The sequence below is a fragment of the Drosophila mauritiana genome, chromosome 2R, assembly GCF_004382145.1.
Source record: "Drosophila mauritiana strain mau12 chromosome 2R, ASM438214v1, whole genome shotgun sequence".
NCBI lineage: Eukaryota > Metazoa > Arthropoda > Insecta > Diptera > Drosophilidae > Drosophila > Drosophila mauritiana.
The window spans coordinates 18543959-18558686 of record NC_046668.1 but is presented as its reverse complement, the minus strand read 5'-3'; the positions used below and the strand labels follow the sequence as shown (position 1 = coordinate 18558686).

General features: G+C 47.3%; 7 protein-coding genes and 1 non-coding gene across 8 annotated transcripts; 2 read left to right on the top strand and 6 right to left on the bottom strand.

Moving 5' to 3' along the window:
• Positions 1 to 259: 259 nt before the first annotated feature.
• Positions 260 to 2859, top strand: LOC117136681 (2-hydroxyacyl-CoA lyase 1). The gene is made up of 4 exons (XM_033297691.1): positions 260 to 457; positions 980 to 1175; positions 1243 to 2482; positions 2546 to 2859. The coding sequence occupies exons 1-4, from the start codon at positions 407 to 409 to the stop codon at positions 2763 to 2765; spliced, it is 1707 nt and encodes a 568-aa protein (XP_033153582.1). The 5' UTR covers positions 260 to 406; the 3' UTR covers positions 2766 to 2859.
• On the bottom strand, positions 2773 to 5640 carry LOC117136680 (EF-hand domain-containing family member C2). The gene is made up of 5 exons (XM_033297690.1): positions 5498 to 5640; positions 4889 to 5442; positions 4247 to 4766; positions 3658 to 4179; positions 2773 to 3525 (listed from the first exon to the last, which is right to left on the bottom strand). The coding sequence occupies exons 1-5, from the start codon at positions 5546 to 5548 to the stop codon at positions 2875 to 2877; spliced, it is 2298 nt and encodes a 765-aa protein (XP_033153581.1). The 5' UTR covers positions 5549 to 5640; the 3' UTR covers positions 2773 to 2874.
• On the top strand, positions 5569 to 7181 carry LOC117136683. Its single transcript, XM_033297694.1, has 3 exons — positions 5569 to 6267; positions 6331 to 6457; positions 6521 to 7181. The coding sequence occupies exons 1-3, from the start codon at positions 6257 to 6259 to the stop codon at positions 6878 to 6880; spliced, it is 498 nt and encodes a 165-aa protein (XP_033153585.1). The 5' UTR covers positions 5569 to 6256; the 3' UTR covers positions 6881 to 7181.
• LOC117136682 (leucine-rich repeat-containing protein 18) lies at positions 7141 to 9399 on the bottom strand. The gene is made up of 5 exons (XM_033297692.1): positions 8674 to 9399; positions 8433 to 8615; positions 8206 to 8353; positions 7634 to 7945; positions 7141 to 7395 (listed from the first exon to the last, which is right to left on the bottom strand). The coding sequence occupies exons 1-5, from the start codon at positions 9002 to 9004 to the stop codon at positions 7233 to 7235; spliced, it is 1137 nt and encodes a 378-aa protein (XP_033153583.1). The 5' UTR covers positions 9005 to 9399; the 3' UTR covers positions 7141 to 7232.
• A 435-nt stretch (positions 9400 to 9834) lies between these two features.
• Positions 9835 to 10062, bottom strand: LOC117135478. Its single transcript, XM_033295694.1, has one exon. The coding sequence runs from the start codon at positions 10060 to 10062 to the stop codon at positions 9835 to 9837; it is 228 nt and encodes a 75-aa protein (XP_033151585.1).
• A 350-nt stretch (positions 10063 to 10412) lies between these two features.
• Positions 10413 to 10604, bottom strand: LOC117138597 (histidine-rich glycoprotein). The gene has a single exon (XM_033300779.1). It carries the CDS (start codon positions 10602 to 10604, stop codon positions 10413 to 10415), a length of 192 nt encoding a protein of 63 aa, XP_033156670.1.
• Positions 10605 to 10766: 162 nt separating this feature from the next.
• On the bottom strand, positions 10767 to 13407 carry LOC117138100 (F-box only protein 39). The gene is made up of 6 exons (XM_033299957.1): positions 13320 to 13407; positions 13116 to 13255; positions 12232 to 12480; positions 11831 to 12175; positions 11335 to 11769; positions 10767 to 11130 (listed from the first exon to the last, which is right to left on the bottom strand). The coding sequence occupies exons 1-6, from the start codon at positions 13405 to 13407 to the stop codon at positions 10852 to 10854; spliced, it is 1536 nt and encodes a 511-aa protein (XP_033155848.1). The 3' UTR covers positions 10767 to 10851.
• On the bottom strand, positions 12814 to 12884 carry Trnag-gcc. Its single transcript has one exon. It is a non-coding gene; the product is annotated as a tRNA-Gly (tRNA).
• Positions 13408 to 14728: the final 1321 nt, after the last annotated feature.

Here is a 14728-nt window from a genome sequence, read left to right as displayed (position 1 = left end):
TACACAACTGATTTTGACACAGGTTTGGTATTTTTTACGATATGTGGTTACTAGAGCTGAGAGTGTTTCAAATATTAACAATTTTAAAAAAAATCACTTACATTTTATCTTTCTGATGACATGATTTAAGTTATGCAGTTACCTTACTGAACTTACTCGCATAATTAAAAATGTATGTTTTCTTTCAACGACGATCGCATAAGTACACACTGACTGTGGGCATCGATAGCCACAACAATCGATGTGCTGGGGGTAGGAAATCATCGATACCGATGCATCGATAGCGGTCACCGCTTCTGTTGGACTCTACATTTTAATTTGTTTAACAAATTCTGGGGCCAGTACGCAAGTAAACGCGGCGGCGTATAATACATTTTTAGTCAATTCTCACTGAAAACCGCGCAAAATGGCCGAGGTTGAAGCCGTGCAGATAATTGCCGAGTCATTGAAGCAACAGGTAAGAGGATCACCTGGTCGTCCAGCCATTTGTCCGACATTTTGGCACTGCACTTTCCTGCACTTGGGATATTGCCCAACTACTATATATGCCATTTGTGAACGGGGGTCGCGGAATCTGTGGCGCTGGCAAGAACAATGGAGTGGTCTCTTATCTTGAGGCACCTGTTTGTTGTGCAAAGTTCAAAAACACTTGGTAAAGTGTGGTTATTGTTGCTGTTGTTGTTTTGCTGGTGAGAATGGCCCCCGATTACTCCGGTTAATAAAAGACGGAGCGGATTTGATAAAGACCATGTTCCAAAGGTTTGGGACCACGACCCAAACACCTTGGTGCTTGCAGCGGCGATTATCGCCGGGGGGCAGATTAAAATCAATAAAACTTTAACCGGATTCCGGGCAAATCACTTAAGAACGTGTTTGCACATTGGATAGTGATGTGCTCTATAAATTTCCATAGTTATTGACTTGATTTATTGATTGATGGCTGAATAAATAATCTAAATATGTACACTGTATTCCTAAGGGCGTGGAATATGTCTTTGGTATCATCGGCATCCCGGTCATCGAGCTGTCCATGGCCTTCCAGGCCGCCGGACTTAAGTACATCGGAATGCGCAACGAGCAGGCCGCCTGCTATGCTGCCCAGGCCATTGGCTACCTGACTGGAAAGCCAGGAGTCTGCCTGGTTGTGTCCGGACCGGGGTTGCTCCATGTTACTGGTAAGAATACGAATAAGTTATCCCAGATGGGCTAATCCTTACTAATCCCTTTCAATTTATCAACCAGGTGGCATGGCCAACGCCCAGGTGAACTGCTGGCCACTGATCGTCATTGGCGGTGCCACCAACCAGGATCACGAGGGTATCGGAGGCTTCCAGGAGTGCCCGCAGGTCGAATTGTCCCGTCCGTACTGCAAGTACGCTGCCCGTCCGGCCACTGCTGCTCTAATTCCATTGCACGTGGAAAAAGCGGTTCGCTATGCCACCTATGGACGCCCTGGAGTTGCCTACCTGGACTTCCCTGGCAACATCTTGCAGTCGAAGGCCCAGGAGGCCCGCATCTACAAGGCTTTGGCCCATCCGGCTCCCCCACTAGCCTATCCGCCACACGATGATGTGATCAAGGCCGCCAAGTTGCTGCGACAGGCCAAGCGACCCTTGGTGATCGTGGGCAAGGGTTCCGCCTACGCCCATGCCGAGAACACACTGCGCCACTTCATCGAGAACACCAACCTGCCCTTCCTCCCCACCCCAATGGGCAAGGGCGTTGTATCCGACACGGCTCCGCAGTGCGTTTCCTCGGCTCGCACCCTGGCCTTGCAAAAGGCCGATGTGGTGCTGCTCCTGGGCGCTCGCCTCAACTGGATTCTCCATTTCGGAAAGGCTCCACGCTACGACAAGGACGTGAAGTTTATCCAGGTGGACATCAATCCTGAGGAGCTGCATAACTCGGTTGTGGCTTCGGTGGCCATCCAGGCGGACATCCGCCCGTTCGCCGAGCAATTGTTCGAGCAAATGAACGCTGTTAACTTCCGCTTCGGCTACGAGCAGGATTGGTGGAAGCAGTTGGCCGTCAAGTGCAAGCAGAACCGCGACACCGTGCAAAAGATGTCCTTGAACACGGAGACGCCGCTCAACTACTACGCGGTGTTCCACCATCTCCGGGAGCTGCTGCCCAAGGACACGATCATTGTTAGTGAGGGGGCCAACACCATGGACATTGGTCGCTCCATGCTGCTGAACGAGCAGCCCCGTCATCGCCTGGATGCCGGTACCTTTGGCACCATGGGCGTGGGACCTGGATTCGCCGTAGCCGCCGCGCTTTTCTGCCGCGACTTTGCGCCCGGAAAGCGAGTCCTGTGCGTGGAGGGAGACAGCGCCTTCGGATTCTCGGGCATGGAAATTGAGACCATGGTGCGCTATAAGCTGCCCGTCACCATTGTGATTGTGAACAACAATGGCATCTATGGCGGCTTCGACAAGGACACTTTTGAGGCCATTCGCAGTGAGGGCGATCTTACCCAAATGTGAGTGCTAGCAGCTTATCGGTTTATCTGGTACAAGTACTTACGGCTAATCTTATCTTGCAGCACGCCACCATCGGCATTGGGAGTTCAGGTGCGCTACGAGGAGATGATGAAAATGTTCGGCATGAAGGGCTACTTCTGCACAGAGATCGAACAGCTGCAGGCGGCTGTCAAGGCGGCCAATCAGCTCACCGACAGGCCGACCATCATTAACGTGGCAATCAGCCCGTCATCCGATCGCAAGCCGCAGTCCTTCAACTGGCTCACAGAGTCAAAACTGTAGAATACCATTAGGGTTTAGGTCTTAAGCACGATGTTCACCATTCCGAAAGTTATATTGCCACGAATTTTTCTGTATATACATGCAATTTTTGATACGCCCTCGCTACTCATTAATTGTTGGCTCGCTTTAGTTCTTCCTCTATTCCAAGGTAGTCTAGGAACCAGGTGAAGTCCACCAGGCGCCCTTTGTGCAGGAAGGGCAACTTGGGGCAGAGCTCAAAGGCAATGTTGAGAGGAGCAATGTCGGGCACTTGGTCGTTGCGCATGTTGAAGAAGGCGAGAAAGTCGCGCACCTCGATTTCGTTTTGTCCGTTGCGCTGCAGCACCATCAGTATGTCCTCCACCAGCTCCAAGCTGAAGGGCAGCCGGCAGCCTCGCAAAGTGGACCTCACCTGACCCTCGCTGATGTACGGCTTGCACGCCGGATTGATGTGGCTCAGATGATCGTTTAGCTGATCCACGCCGTTCCACAAAGCTCGCTTCAGCTCCAGTTGGGCGGCAGCGCGCACTCGATTCCTGTCGCAGCTGGAAGGCATTGCCTGTTCAGCCGAGAAGAAGCGACACACGGTCACGATCTCATGGTTGAGCAGACAATCCTTGGACAGATAGGACAGGAGGGTCGAGCGCAGCGTTTCGAAGCTAACGGTGGTGTAGTCCCCGAGGTCGCCATCCGGTTTGCAGCGCAGCACGAACTGCTTGTAATCCGGACGCACTGCCTCGCGTATCTTCTGCATGATTTGTCGAATGTCCGCTACGGGGAACTGAAAATATAATATATATGTAAAGCGGTATTACAGAATTGTAACTATAACGATATACGGATGATACTTGATTAAATAGACATGGTAAAGTAATTTAATTTGTTCAGAACACTGTCCATAAAATATACTTACCTCGCTGGGATGTTGCTCCATGTACATCAGCGTAAACTCATCAGCGGAAACGATGTGGAAAATGTGATCCTTAAGAGTCATTGTGCGTCCTATATAGAAGTCATTGGCCCTGTAGTATTCAGGTCTTGAGGAACTGAACATATCCTGGCCAGGCAGTGGTACACGTGCCCTTTTAAGGAACTCGCCGCCCAGAAAGCCCGAGTTTCGACGTGACGTCTCATAGATTTGCAACGTGTCATCGGCCAGGAAATAGCTGATGACAAAGTCACGATCTCCATTGTCCCGTATGGCCGAGATCAGCTTGGCTCCGAAGCGCAGAATGCATCCGTCGTATTTGAAGAGCTTCTTGAAGTCGGCCTGCGGCGGCTTGGGTTCCACTGTAATGCAGTTGCCTTCGGAATCCTCGTGGCTACCCCAGCCATTGTAGGGTGGCAACCGACGGGATGACATGCCACCTTGAGTGTACGGTCGAATATCACTCCGTTCTGGAATCGGCTGAGGGCAAAACTCTTGGATGCCGTACTTAAAAACAAAGTAACAGGTCAACTTAATTTATGATATATGAACTTTAAGATTAGTTTTACTTTACTTTTTCTCTGTAGTAGCTCTGTGTAAACTGATCGCAGCCTGTAAGTATGACACTCCTCCCAAAAACATTTAGCACTGCACCTATCTGCAGATCCTGATCGGTGTAATGTTGCACCTCTTTTTGACCAGTGTTCAATGGGTCGGCTACGTAACGCACATCGCGCATACTGTTTCCCAGGACATTGAGCAACGTCATGGCCGTTTGTTGCCCAGGCAAGGGAAGACCAGAGAACTCCTTTGGCAACTTGCCTCGTTTTAGAAATGTTGTGGGTCCTTCGCGCCCAGAATTTCGTGGAAATTTCTCCTTGATGTCAATGGTGTCATCGGCCAGATAATAGCAGACTTCCAGCTTTCGCACATCACCAAACTCACTACGATCGTTCCAATACCCCTGAAACTTAAGGACTCGCCTGTCGAACTCCAGGAACTGGGCAAACGCATGTTTTTTGGGCAGAGCCGAGGTGCAGGTATTACCCGTTTGCTTCAAGCCTGAACGCTTTCGAATTTCTGTTGTGGGATCACTAAGTAAGAAATCAAAGTTGGCTTTGATTTATTCAATTCATCATTACTATAGCAATATTCATTTAAAGTGTTTTTTTGAAATTAAAATACTTAAATGTGGAAAGAGGAATCCCTGACTTACCATGGCTCCTGCTTGGCCTCAGGCACGAAGATGCCAGCTCGATTGAGGAACTGCCGCGTGAAGATGTCACATCCGCTGATGTGATACACTCGATCGAAGATCTGCACATCCGTGTCCACGTTCAGGTCGAAGATGGAGATGAACTCGCGGTCGGTGGGTGGAGCTTTTGGGATGCGCTGGCGGTGAACTAGACAGCCCTGCGGTATGCCGGAGTTCTCCACCTTCGGCTCCGTGACCTGCATGGTGCCATCCTCGAGGTAGAAGAAGATCTTCACCTTGCGCACCTGGTAGGGAGCGTGGTAGATCTCCGTCAGGTTCTCCTTGAAGTAGGCGTTGAAGCACAGCACCTGCTTGTCGTAGGCCAACCAGGGTGGCAACTTGGTGGTGGCCTTCGGAGCCCACAGGCTGTTGAGCTGGGCAGGCACGGGCGGACACTTGGGATCGGCCACAATGCCATTGGGCTCCACCAGTTCCGGCTCCCGGCGGTCCGAAAGCATCTGAATGCCCTGGTAGTGCATCAGCGTTTGCTGCCGCGGATGGCGACGCTTTCCACGCTGTCGGGAAGTCGATGTTTAATAATTGGAGGACACCCCATAGCCAAGTACTTACATCGTAGAACTGCGCACCTGGCAGCATGGGCATTCCCGGTAGTCGCATCATTTTCACAGATAATTTCGTACTCTTTTGTCTAAACCAAAATCAAATTTTGCTGCACTTCCTTGGCCAAATCGTTGTTGTTACATTTGCCTCGAAGCCAAAACAGTTATATGGCAGTTAACGCCACGCAATTTATTTCTGGACTGGACTGCTTGAGTGTTCCGACATTTACGCTGCTGTTCGATAAATGGAACAAACGGAACTATGGTAATGCCACCTCACCATGGCAGCCCCAAAAAGTGAACTGGACAACAAGCCAACTGCAACTGGTAGCGGTTTCCAAGGAAAGTATGGGTCAGCTCCTTCCACTTATGATTCAAATATATAACTATGTAAATGTTTTCACCTTAACACGCTCTAGTTTGCAGTTAAGAGGCAAATATAACCGTCGAGTGCCAGACCAACCTGTAGTTGACTCACGTCGCAGCGACGTTTCCATTGAACCCGAAAGCATTCACTGCAATCGGTCCAATGACTTTCCGAAGTCATGGCCACCGTTTACAGTGGTCTGGTGGCTCAGACGCAGTGTTTGCTAATTAGTCGGGCAGGCAAAAGTAGGGAACCCATAGGATCACGTGCTTTTTCTCACCTCTCTTTAACACCATACACACACCCATCTCGCCGGCTTACAAACTGTCGTAGAACGATGCCATGACTGCGGAGCTGTAAGAATCGAGGCGGTAAACGTTAGCAAGAGCTCGAGCGGACAACATGAACTTGTTGTGAGTTAATAAGCCATGAGGTGTTATTTTTAGTTTCCACTGACACATGATCCTCTAATATAGGGCGAAAAGCATACTGTTCCTTTTCACTCTGGAGGCTGTGAGTGCTTTAGAGGCCAATCTCACTTCGTGGCGACATCACAGAAGGCAAAAACGGTTCCTGATTTATCAGAATGGCGGTGTGGTCAAGGTTGGACATCAAATATTTATTTAGTATTAATCGATATACAATAATACATGTGTGTCACTACAGTTTGTTTCGGGATGTGCATTTCCGGTTCCGTTTATGGAGAAAAAGGCGTGGCGCCAGTTGGTTTGGCTGATGAACTTTCACTATCAGTTCAACGAGCCACAAACTCCAATCTACTGGTGGAAACTGTGGGATGGCTCCCGAAATCTCAAGGGACCCTTGACCCAACCAGCTCCTCCATCGGCTCCAGCTCGTCTTTTGGTGGATGAGCCTCAGCTGCTGCTTTTCAAGTTCGCCGAGGCGTATATGAACCAGTTGGGTCAAAATGGTAGTGCCTGTCTGGAACGTCTGATCTGCGAAAATGGTCAGGTGGATGAGCATAGTGGACTCTACGCCCAACTGCTCCACAGGCTGTTAAGGTAAGTTGACTTTCGCGTAAGCTCAAGTCGCAGATAACTCGATGTATCCTTTAGACCTCATCGAACGCTGGACGTGAGGTATTTGGATGCCTACAGGATGGGTCGCCATGGCGTTGACTGCCGAAATGCCTTTCCAGAGGCCCATCATTGCGTTTTGGATGACTACATACACCTCCATGAGCGAGGACCGAAACAGAGTTTTCTTTAGCCGTAGAATTCGATTTCTCTTTGGACACATGGCGCTGGCTGTCAGTAGTTCGATAACATTTACATGACATGTACAAAACTAATTAATGATAATTAAATGTAATAACTAAATAATTATATACAGCGAGTTCATCTCAATTACTGCAGCTCTATTTGCTGCTGGCCATGTGTTCTTCCTCATCATCGTCGTCATCATCTGACACTCGCCAAGCCAATTGGTAGTACTTCTTATCATTGCTGGTCAACCAAAGGAGACCACATCGGTTGGTGCAGAAGTTGCAGGTGAAGAGCTGCTTGGACGTACTGCCACGCCTATAAAGGGTTATTGGTTATTAATCATTCAAGACAAACTAAGCCCGCAATTTGAAGAAAGGATTACGATTGAAGCATAATCTTGAGAAAGCATTTCCTTTGCAAGCAGTCTTCACTGTACTTCTTGCGATTGTGATAGGTCCATTTCTCCCAATTAGAAAGCGGACCGGTTTGGGCGGTATCAAAACAATGACCACATGACTAACGCCGAGCAAACATTAGCGTAACCCCAACCCACCTTTTCACAACCATGAAGTAGTACGAGGTATACAGACATCTGGAGCAGGTGGAGTTCGTGCAGCGCGCGATGGGTCCATTGTTGATGTGGGAACTGATGTACGGTTCTGGGAGCAGACGGTGCATGGCTACATTCTCATAAACGGGCGTGAAGCGGTTCAGCGTCTGCAGAGCGTGCAGACAGTCGTCGTAGAGCGAGACCCGGTTCTCCGCCGACGGAACCGGAAATACTGTGCGGGTGCCCACCGGAAGCAGCAACCTGGTGCTGGTCTCCAGCTCGCGGACCCAAAACAAACCCTTGCGATGAACGGCGCTAGAAAGAGGATATGTTTGCAAATTACTTAATTTCTAATTTTTCCCCCTTTGCTTGCTACAATTTAGCTGAAATCCCTTAGTCATGATTAAAGGCAATCTGCCAGGAAATGCACATCACCGACAAACAGTTCGAATTTATTAAGACCCAATTTTGTTTACGAAACTAAAAGACATTGGGCTGCCAAATAAATCAATCAAATCAATCAATCATCTAATATCAAATAGCAGCGCCAATTTCTTCGCTAGTTAGTAACTTACACGGGAGTATTCCTCTGGCGGTTGTCGTAAAAGTTTTGATAGAACCTTTCATAGACCATGGGTATGTAGTTGATAGCGGTGTTGTGGAAGATGCGCACATGGTTCATGAACTTGGAGAGAGCTGCCGGCAAGTAGACGAGCGCGCAACCTGCCAACGAGAGCAGCCATTAGTGTGCTCTACTATCCCCGATCTCACGATCCGGATACCGATACGCGGGTGTACTTACGATCGGCGGCAAGGGACTGCAGCATGGGCAGGTTGGAGATGCGCTCGGGGATGTGGACCAGCGCCTCGTTGTCGCTCACATTCAGCTCGTTGAGGCGGACGCACTCGCTCAGCTGCACCGGCAGGCGGCGAAATTGGTTCTTGCCGATGTTCAGGTGCTCCAGATTGCGCAAACCACTGAGCTCTGCAAGCGGTACAAGTGAATGGATTCCACGGTGGGGACTGTAAAGCATCCTACTCACCCACTGGAAGTTCGGTGAGCTGATTGCCCGATACATTCAGCTGCTGGAGATTCAACAGGAGACCCAGTGTGGGGGGCAGCTCCTTGAGCTCATTGTTGGACACGTCCAGGAACTCTAGATTCTCCAGCATATAGATGTCCACCGGCAGCTCACTCAGATTGTTGCCAGCCAAATGAATAAACTTCAGTGTGGTGATGTTCAGCAGCCATTTGGGTATCACCGAGATGAAGTTCTCCTTGAGGTAGACCTCCTCGAGATCCTCGTAGAGGAACAGATCCATCGGCACATCCTTGAAATTCAGATAGCTCCAGTGCAGAATCGTTTTGTTCATGTTGACGATGCCGTTGCAGTTACACAATTGCCGTATTTGCTTATAGTTTGATCGTGTTTCAATTATATTTATTTGCGTCTCTACGCGGTCATGATCATCATTTGGCACCGCCGCCCGCCAAACAAAAACTGCCACCGCCACCAGCGCCACCACAGCCACCCAGTGGCTCAGGCCCAGTGGCAGCACCACTAGAATCAGCAGCAACAGTTTGCTCTCCACCAAGAATCTCTATCTATCTCGGCTAAATTTGTCTCACTGTCCGCCTGTCGCAATTTCTCGCGAGCACCGCCTTCGAATTTTATTTTCTTCTTACTTATTTATTGTTGCAATAACGAATCGCCGCCCATCATAGCACCTTTCACTGACCAGCGCGGCGTATACGTAATGCGATGAATGCCCGAAAGTATACTGTTCAGTTTTGTAGGCGGTTAAATGCCTTCCGAGCTTTGACACTGACATTGAATTTTCCTGGTGCATTGATTCGCCCTCCCCTTTTCGGGTTGTGGCTGTGCATTCAAGGTCGTTGCTGCAAGCCAAATGCAAAGGGCAAGCTTTCGAAGCTCACATGTTGCAAGAGCTTTGTGGCAAAGGAAAGGGGTTATGGCAAGTTACCATAAAATTTCTTAGGGAAAGTTTATTGGTTGCAAAAATCAAGCTGAGCTTTTGTACATTTTTTCGAAAAGCCATTGTTCTATAATATATAATCATAGTGAAATGTTTCCACATCTAAAGCAAACGTGCTGTTTAGCTTATTTACTTTTTCTTTATTTATATAAATAATTTAATAAATAAAATTCCATAAAACTCTAAATTCCAGTCAGTGGGGTTCCTCAATATCCATAGTTTCCATAACCGTAGTCATAGCCGTATCCATGATTATGATGATGGTGGTGGTGATGTGGGTATGAATAGTATCCGTACGACGGAGGTGGAGGCGGTGGTATTCCAAATCCCACGCCAATTGGCAGCGGAAGAGGCAGTCCAACAACAACAGGTGTACCCATCACTCCAGCAATGGCGAGCAGCACAATTCCGATAAGAGCGATTATAGCTTTCATGTTTCTTGGCAAGATTTCGCAAACGACTGACAAGTCTGCGGAGAGGCTATCGGCTTTTAAGCATTATGATGGTGGCGATACGATTTTGGGAATTTCAATCGCAGCGTGGACAAACAAAATAAATTGAATTTCACCTGCCGAAAGGTGCGAATTGCTCCATGAGTTGTATTTCCCCCCCAGAGTTATTCACCGAATTGTTGGCTTTATTTTGCACATGAGTTTCGGATAGTCTAGTACATAACAGAACTAGAACATTAAAAGTTGGTTTTTGTTTTGATAGTTTTTATTGTATTTTTACATTGTTGAATATATGTGCAAATTTTGTTGTGCACTTTGAAATGTTTTACTTTTTAATAATGATGATGGTCGTGGTGGTGCGGATCGTAGTGAGGATCAGCATGAGGATCGTGGTGCCGATAGTAATGACGATTTTGGTGGGGATCGTGATGGGAATCGTAGTTGAGATCGACTTCTAAATGTGGTGTTGCAAAAGTGGCAGCAATCATGAGCAATAGCACGATGAGAGCAAATGCTGCATTCATGATTCTAGTACGGCGATTCAACGAACTGATGCATTCACCACGGATGCACTAGATCTTATATCATTCGAGCAACTGCTTTTTGGAAATCTCCCACCATGATGGATAAACAGAGTCAAAAGTAAAGTAAATATCATTAACCCCTTTGCAAGCTGTTAATTGGTCTCAATATTTGGGTTATTTATTAAAGCTCTACACCGTTTATCACAAGTCTTAATGGGCATACAAAAATTTGTCGCATCCTTGGCATCTAGGCTCCTGATTTGACATTCACAGTCAGCTGCTTGAAGTCCCGATCGCTAAGCAGGCGCCACTTGTAGCCCAAGATTTGTGAGATCTCCCGCTCGACGGCTTCATAGGATCGGGAATTTCGCTTCAGCCAGGCATAGAACTCATTGCTCCACTCCGGATGCCTTGGCCAATCGCATCGCAGAATCACAGCAAATCGTCGCACGTGGAGATGCTGCAGATTCTTGGCCGTTTGTGCAATGAGTAAAAGCGTCGAGGTGGAAACTTTCTCGCGTATGATCTGTGGGATAGGATGACAAGGTGTTAAGTGAGTGCCAATATAATTAAGTAATATCCCCGATTGTCATCGAATTAGAAGATTTTTTATCTCAACTGGATATTATATAGGTACACCAATACATTGCCTCTATTATGCCACTTAAGGGATTTCCAAAATGTGCAATAGCTGTCCACTCAGATTTGGTATGACTATGACAGAACTCACCAGAGTGTCAACATTGAAGCACTGCCGGCACATCAGCAACATCAAACTGTCGATGCGGCTGTGAAAAGGCTTGGGGCTGGTAAAGCGCGGCAGTAGCTCGTGGCCATAGACGGCCAGGGTGCTCCTATAGTGGTCCACTATGCGGACAAGCAGCTCGGCCCGTATCCGGGTCTGGGGTGCACAGTACGTGATGCTGTGGACAGGCGCCTCCGGCTGCAACACCACCTCGCCGTCCGTCAGATTCTCTAATCGCAGGTGAACGCGCAGGCGCGGATTGGTCTTCTTCACATTTCGCCAGGCCTTCGCGCCGCAAGCACTTATTGTCAGGTGGCTGGGTGTGTAGCAGTTTTGTAGCAGGTGCAGGTGGCGCAACTTGGTGTCCGCCAGCAGGGACAAAACGTCATCGTCTATGTTCTGGGGGGATATGGTGAGCACCTGGATCAAGATATTTGGATTAGTGCTGTAGCAAGTGAAAATGAAATTGAATAGCTGTCACCTGCAGATTGAGAAACAGACCCACATGCATGATGGGGCAATGCATTGTGGTTACATTCACCAGATTAAGCACCCTCATTTTGGTGCAGCAGCTGCAGACGACCTCGTCCAGCAAGTGATTCGCCTCGTATCGTTCCAATACAAAGTCCACCAGCTTGAGAGTGTGAAGATCTGTCAATCGCAGGAGCAGCTCCTTCAGAACCCTCAGCAGTTGTCCTCCAGTGCCGAAGAGCTTTATTCCTTCAGGATCATTCGGCTGCGACATATTGCACGGAAAGTGGTAGACCAGTGTTCGTATACGACTACCGATGCCAATGAACTGTGTATCTGGATTCACCTCTCTGCCCTAAAAAAGTTTCAAATTATAAGTTTAGCTCTTTAATATGGAGAATATTCCTATACCTTGTCAATGTTCCACGTTAACATGGTCATGAACTGAAAGATATTATTGAAACTGTGCCACGGTCGAAACTCGATTCCCCGCACATATCTTCCGATCCTCGAAAGGCAGAACTGGGTGCGCATGTGATCCAGACAAAACTGCCAGCCGGAATAGTAGTTGAACTTCGGTTTGGTCAAAGTGCGATCATCCACCAAGAAGTTATTCCAAACAGTTGGTAAATAGAAGGCCCTATACCACTGCCGACAAACCTGGAAAATTTCACAAAGTGAAGTTTGATACTTTAGTTTTGGAACTTGTAGGATGGATGTAGATTTTTTAGAGTTTATATACATATGGAACATTACCCCATTATAAACCAAGCAAGCCAAAATACCGAACAGCTGCTGCTAATATTTTGTTTTGCTTTCAAAGGTCACGTCGGGCCAATGTAATGTAAACATACCAAACATGTTGTTTAATATTTGGTTGAAAAATATATCTGTCTAGCTTGAGATATAAAATTGATTTTTTAAATTATAAAAAATCGATGTTTCAAATAATTTAGTTTTATAAATCTAGATAGTTTGACAAAAAACTTGGCATGCATCGGCCGGGAATCGAACCCGGGCCGCCCGCGTGGCAGGCGAGCATTCTACCACTGAACCACCGATGCTTGGTGAAGGGATTGCTTTGCAAAATAACTCTAATTATGAGGAATCAGGCTTTAAAGTTAATTTAACCTTTATTAATAGGACTTTGTTCTATATTTGCGTTCACTTATTAGGGAATTTATTAAAAGAACGATCTCTAATTATGACCTCGATTTTGTGCGATACTAGAGATATGTTCTATACATTATAGTGCTTAATATGTGATTAATATATTGATATTTAAGCATACGCACCAGTCCGGCATAATAGCGCTCCTTGGGGGTGAGGTAGGTAAAGATCTGCTCGAGTACCAGATCAGGCAGGTACCGCCAGTTGGACTCTATCATGTTTTCGGTGTCCTGGTCCTCATCCTCGTCCACATCTATGTAACAGGCTGGTTGATTGTGTGGGGAAAACTCAGATTATTCCGGTGACTGACATGGGAGTCTGTGGCCTACCCTTCTCGTCTCCATCGATCTTCCAGCCAGCCTTTTGCATAACCTCCAGCTGGGCGCTGCTCTTCCGCCTCAGGCCCAATTCACTCATGTTTGTGGTGGGGCTATTGTTATTATTATTTTACGAATTTACGAAATATTTACAACGCTTGCGACGGCACAGAACTATATGTACTCTAATTTTGAAAATTTTTTTGGCACAGCCTGCGCTGACAGCTTCTTCTTGCTGTCGGTTTATTTTTATATAGTTGGACCGACCGACTGTCCGCTGCACTCGCAGTTGCGTCGCGTTTGGCCAGCGACTGTCTCCCGAATAGATTGGGATTCTTTCAGATGTTCAAATCGCACTGTTGGCTATTTTCGATAAACTGAAAAACTGAAAAACTGTTTTCAGTTCTCGCGCTCGAAATTGTTGGGTACTCGTCTTCTCTTCGCAGCGCTTCCGATTTATTTTGGTTATTATTTCTTTGTTGATTTCTGTTGATGCTTGGAACTGCGCTCGAGATGATATGGCCACTGTTGTGATTCCGATTCCACGATGTTTTCGTTTACCGATTTTAAAATTAGACACCGGCACTTTGGGCAAGGTCTTAGGGCCTCCGTTGTGTGGCACGAAACTGGAGCAACTTGTTGATGCCACCGCCGGCTGTTGAGGTGTAAATTATAAATAAACACTTGAGTTGTTTGGAACTGTGGTGATCTGATTGATCCGTATTTCGTTGCATGTGCACCTAAGTGTGCGTTTACGCACGTGCTGTAATAACATTAGTGCACAGTAGTATTTCAGCACTATAAATTAAACAAAATAACCTTGCTTCTTTACATATGAAATATGATTTTTCAAAGCAGTGGCTCAAAAGTACAATCCTCGCCACTTAGTAGCATAGAAAAAAAACTACTGTAAGCTACTTACCAATTCGGACGTTATCTTATTCTTCGCCTTTGACCCTTGACCCCACTTTGCCGTTTCAGTGGATGGCGGAAGAAAATTCCATCGGCCACCAAACGATGCCATCGTCGTTTCCTTGACGATGCCACCAACTGAGCCAGCTGTTATCCCGTTTTCCGATTTTCCGCTGTCCACTTGTGCATTGTCATTTTCTCGCACACACATTCACCTGCTTACGTATACGTAATATGGCCAAGTTGGTCGAGTGTCCAGGTACACTTAGCGGATACAGCTGTTTATGTTGATGGGCCACCGCCAAGGAAACTGCAGCAAGGCATTTGGCCATTTTCCTGGCTCCTGTTTGGACCTACCATTCTACTTTTTCATTCAGCGAAAACGACAGCGGCAACTTTTCCGTATTGCAATTTCCTCTTTGCGTTGCATACTTTTAGGATAACGGAATTTTTCCGCGCCCAAGCACTTAAAAATATGTTGAATATTGAATGAACCCAGCTGAGTGGCG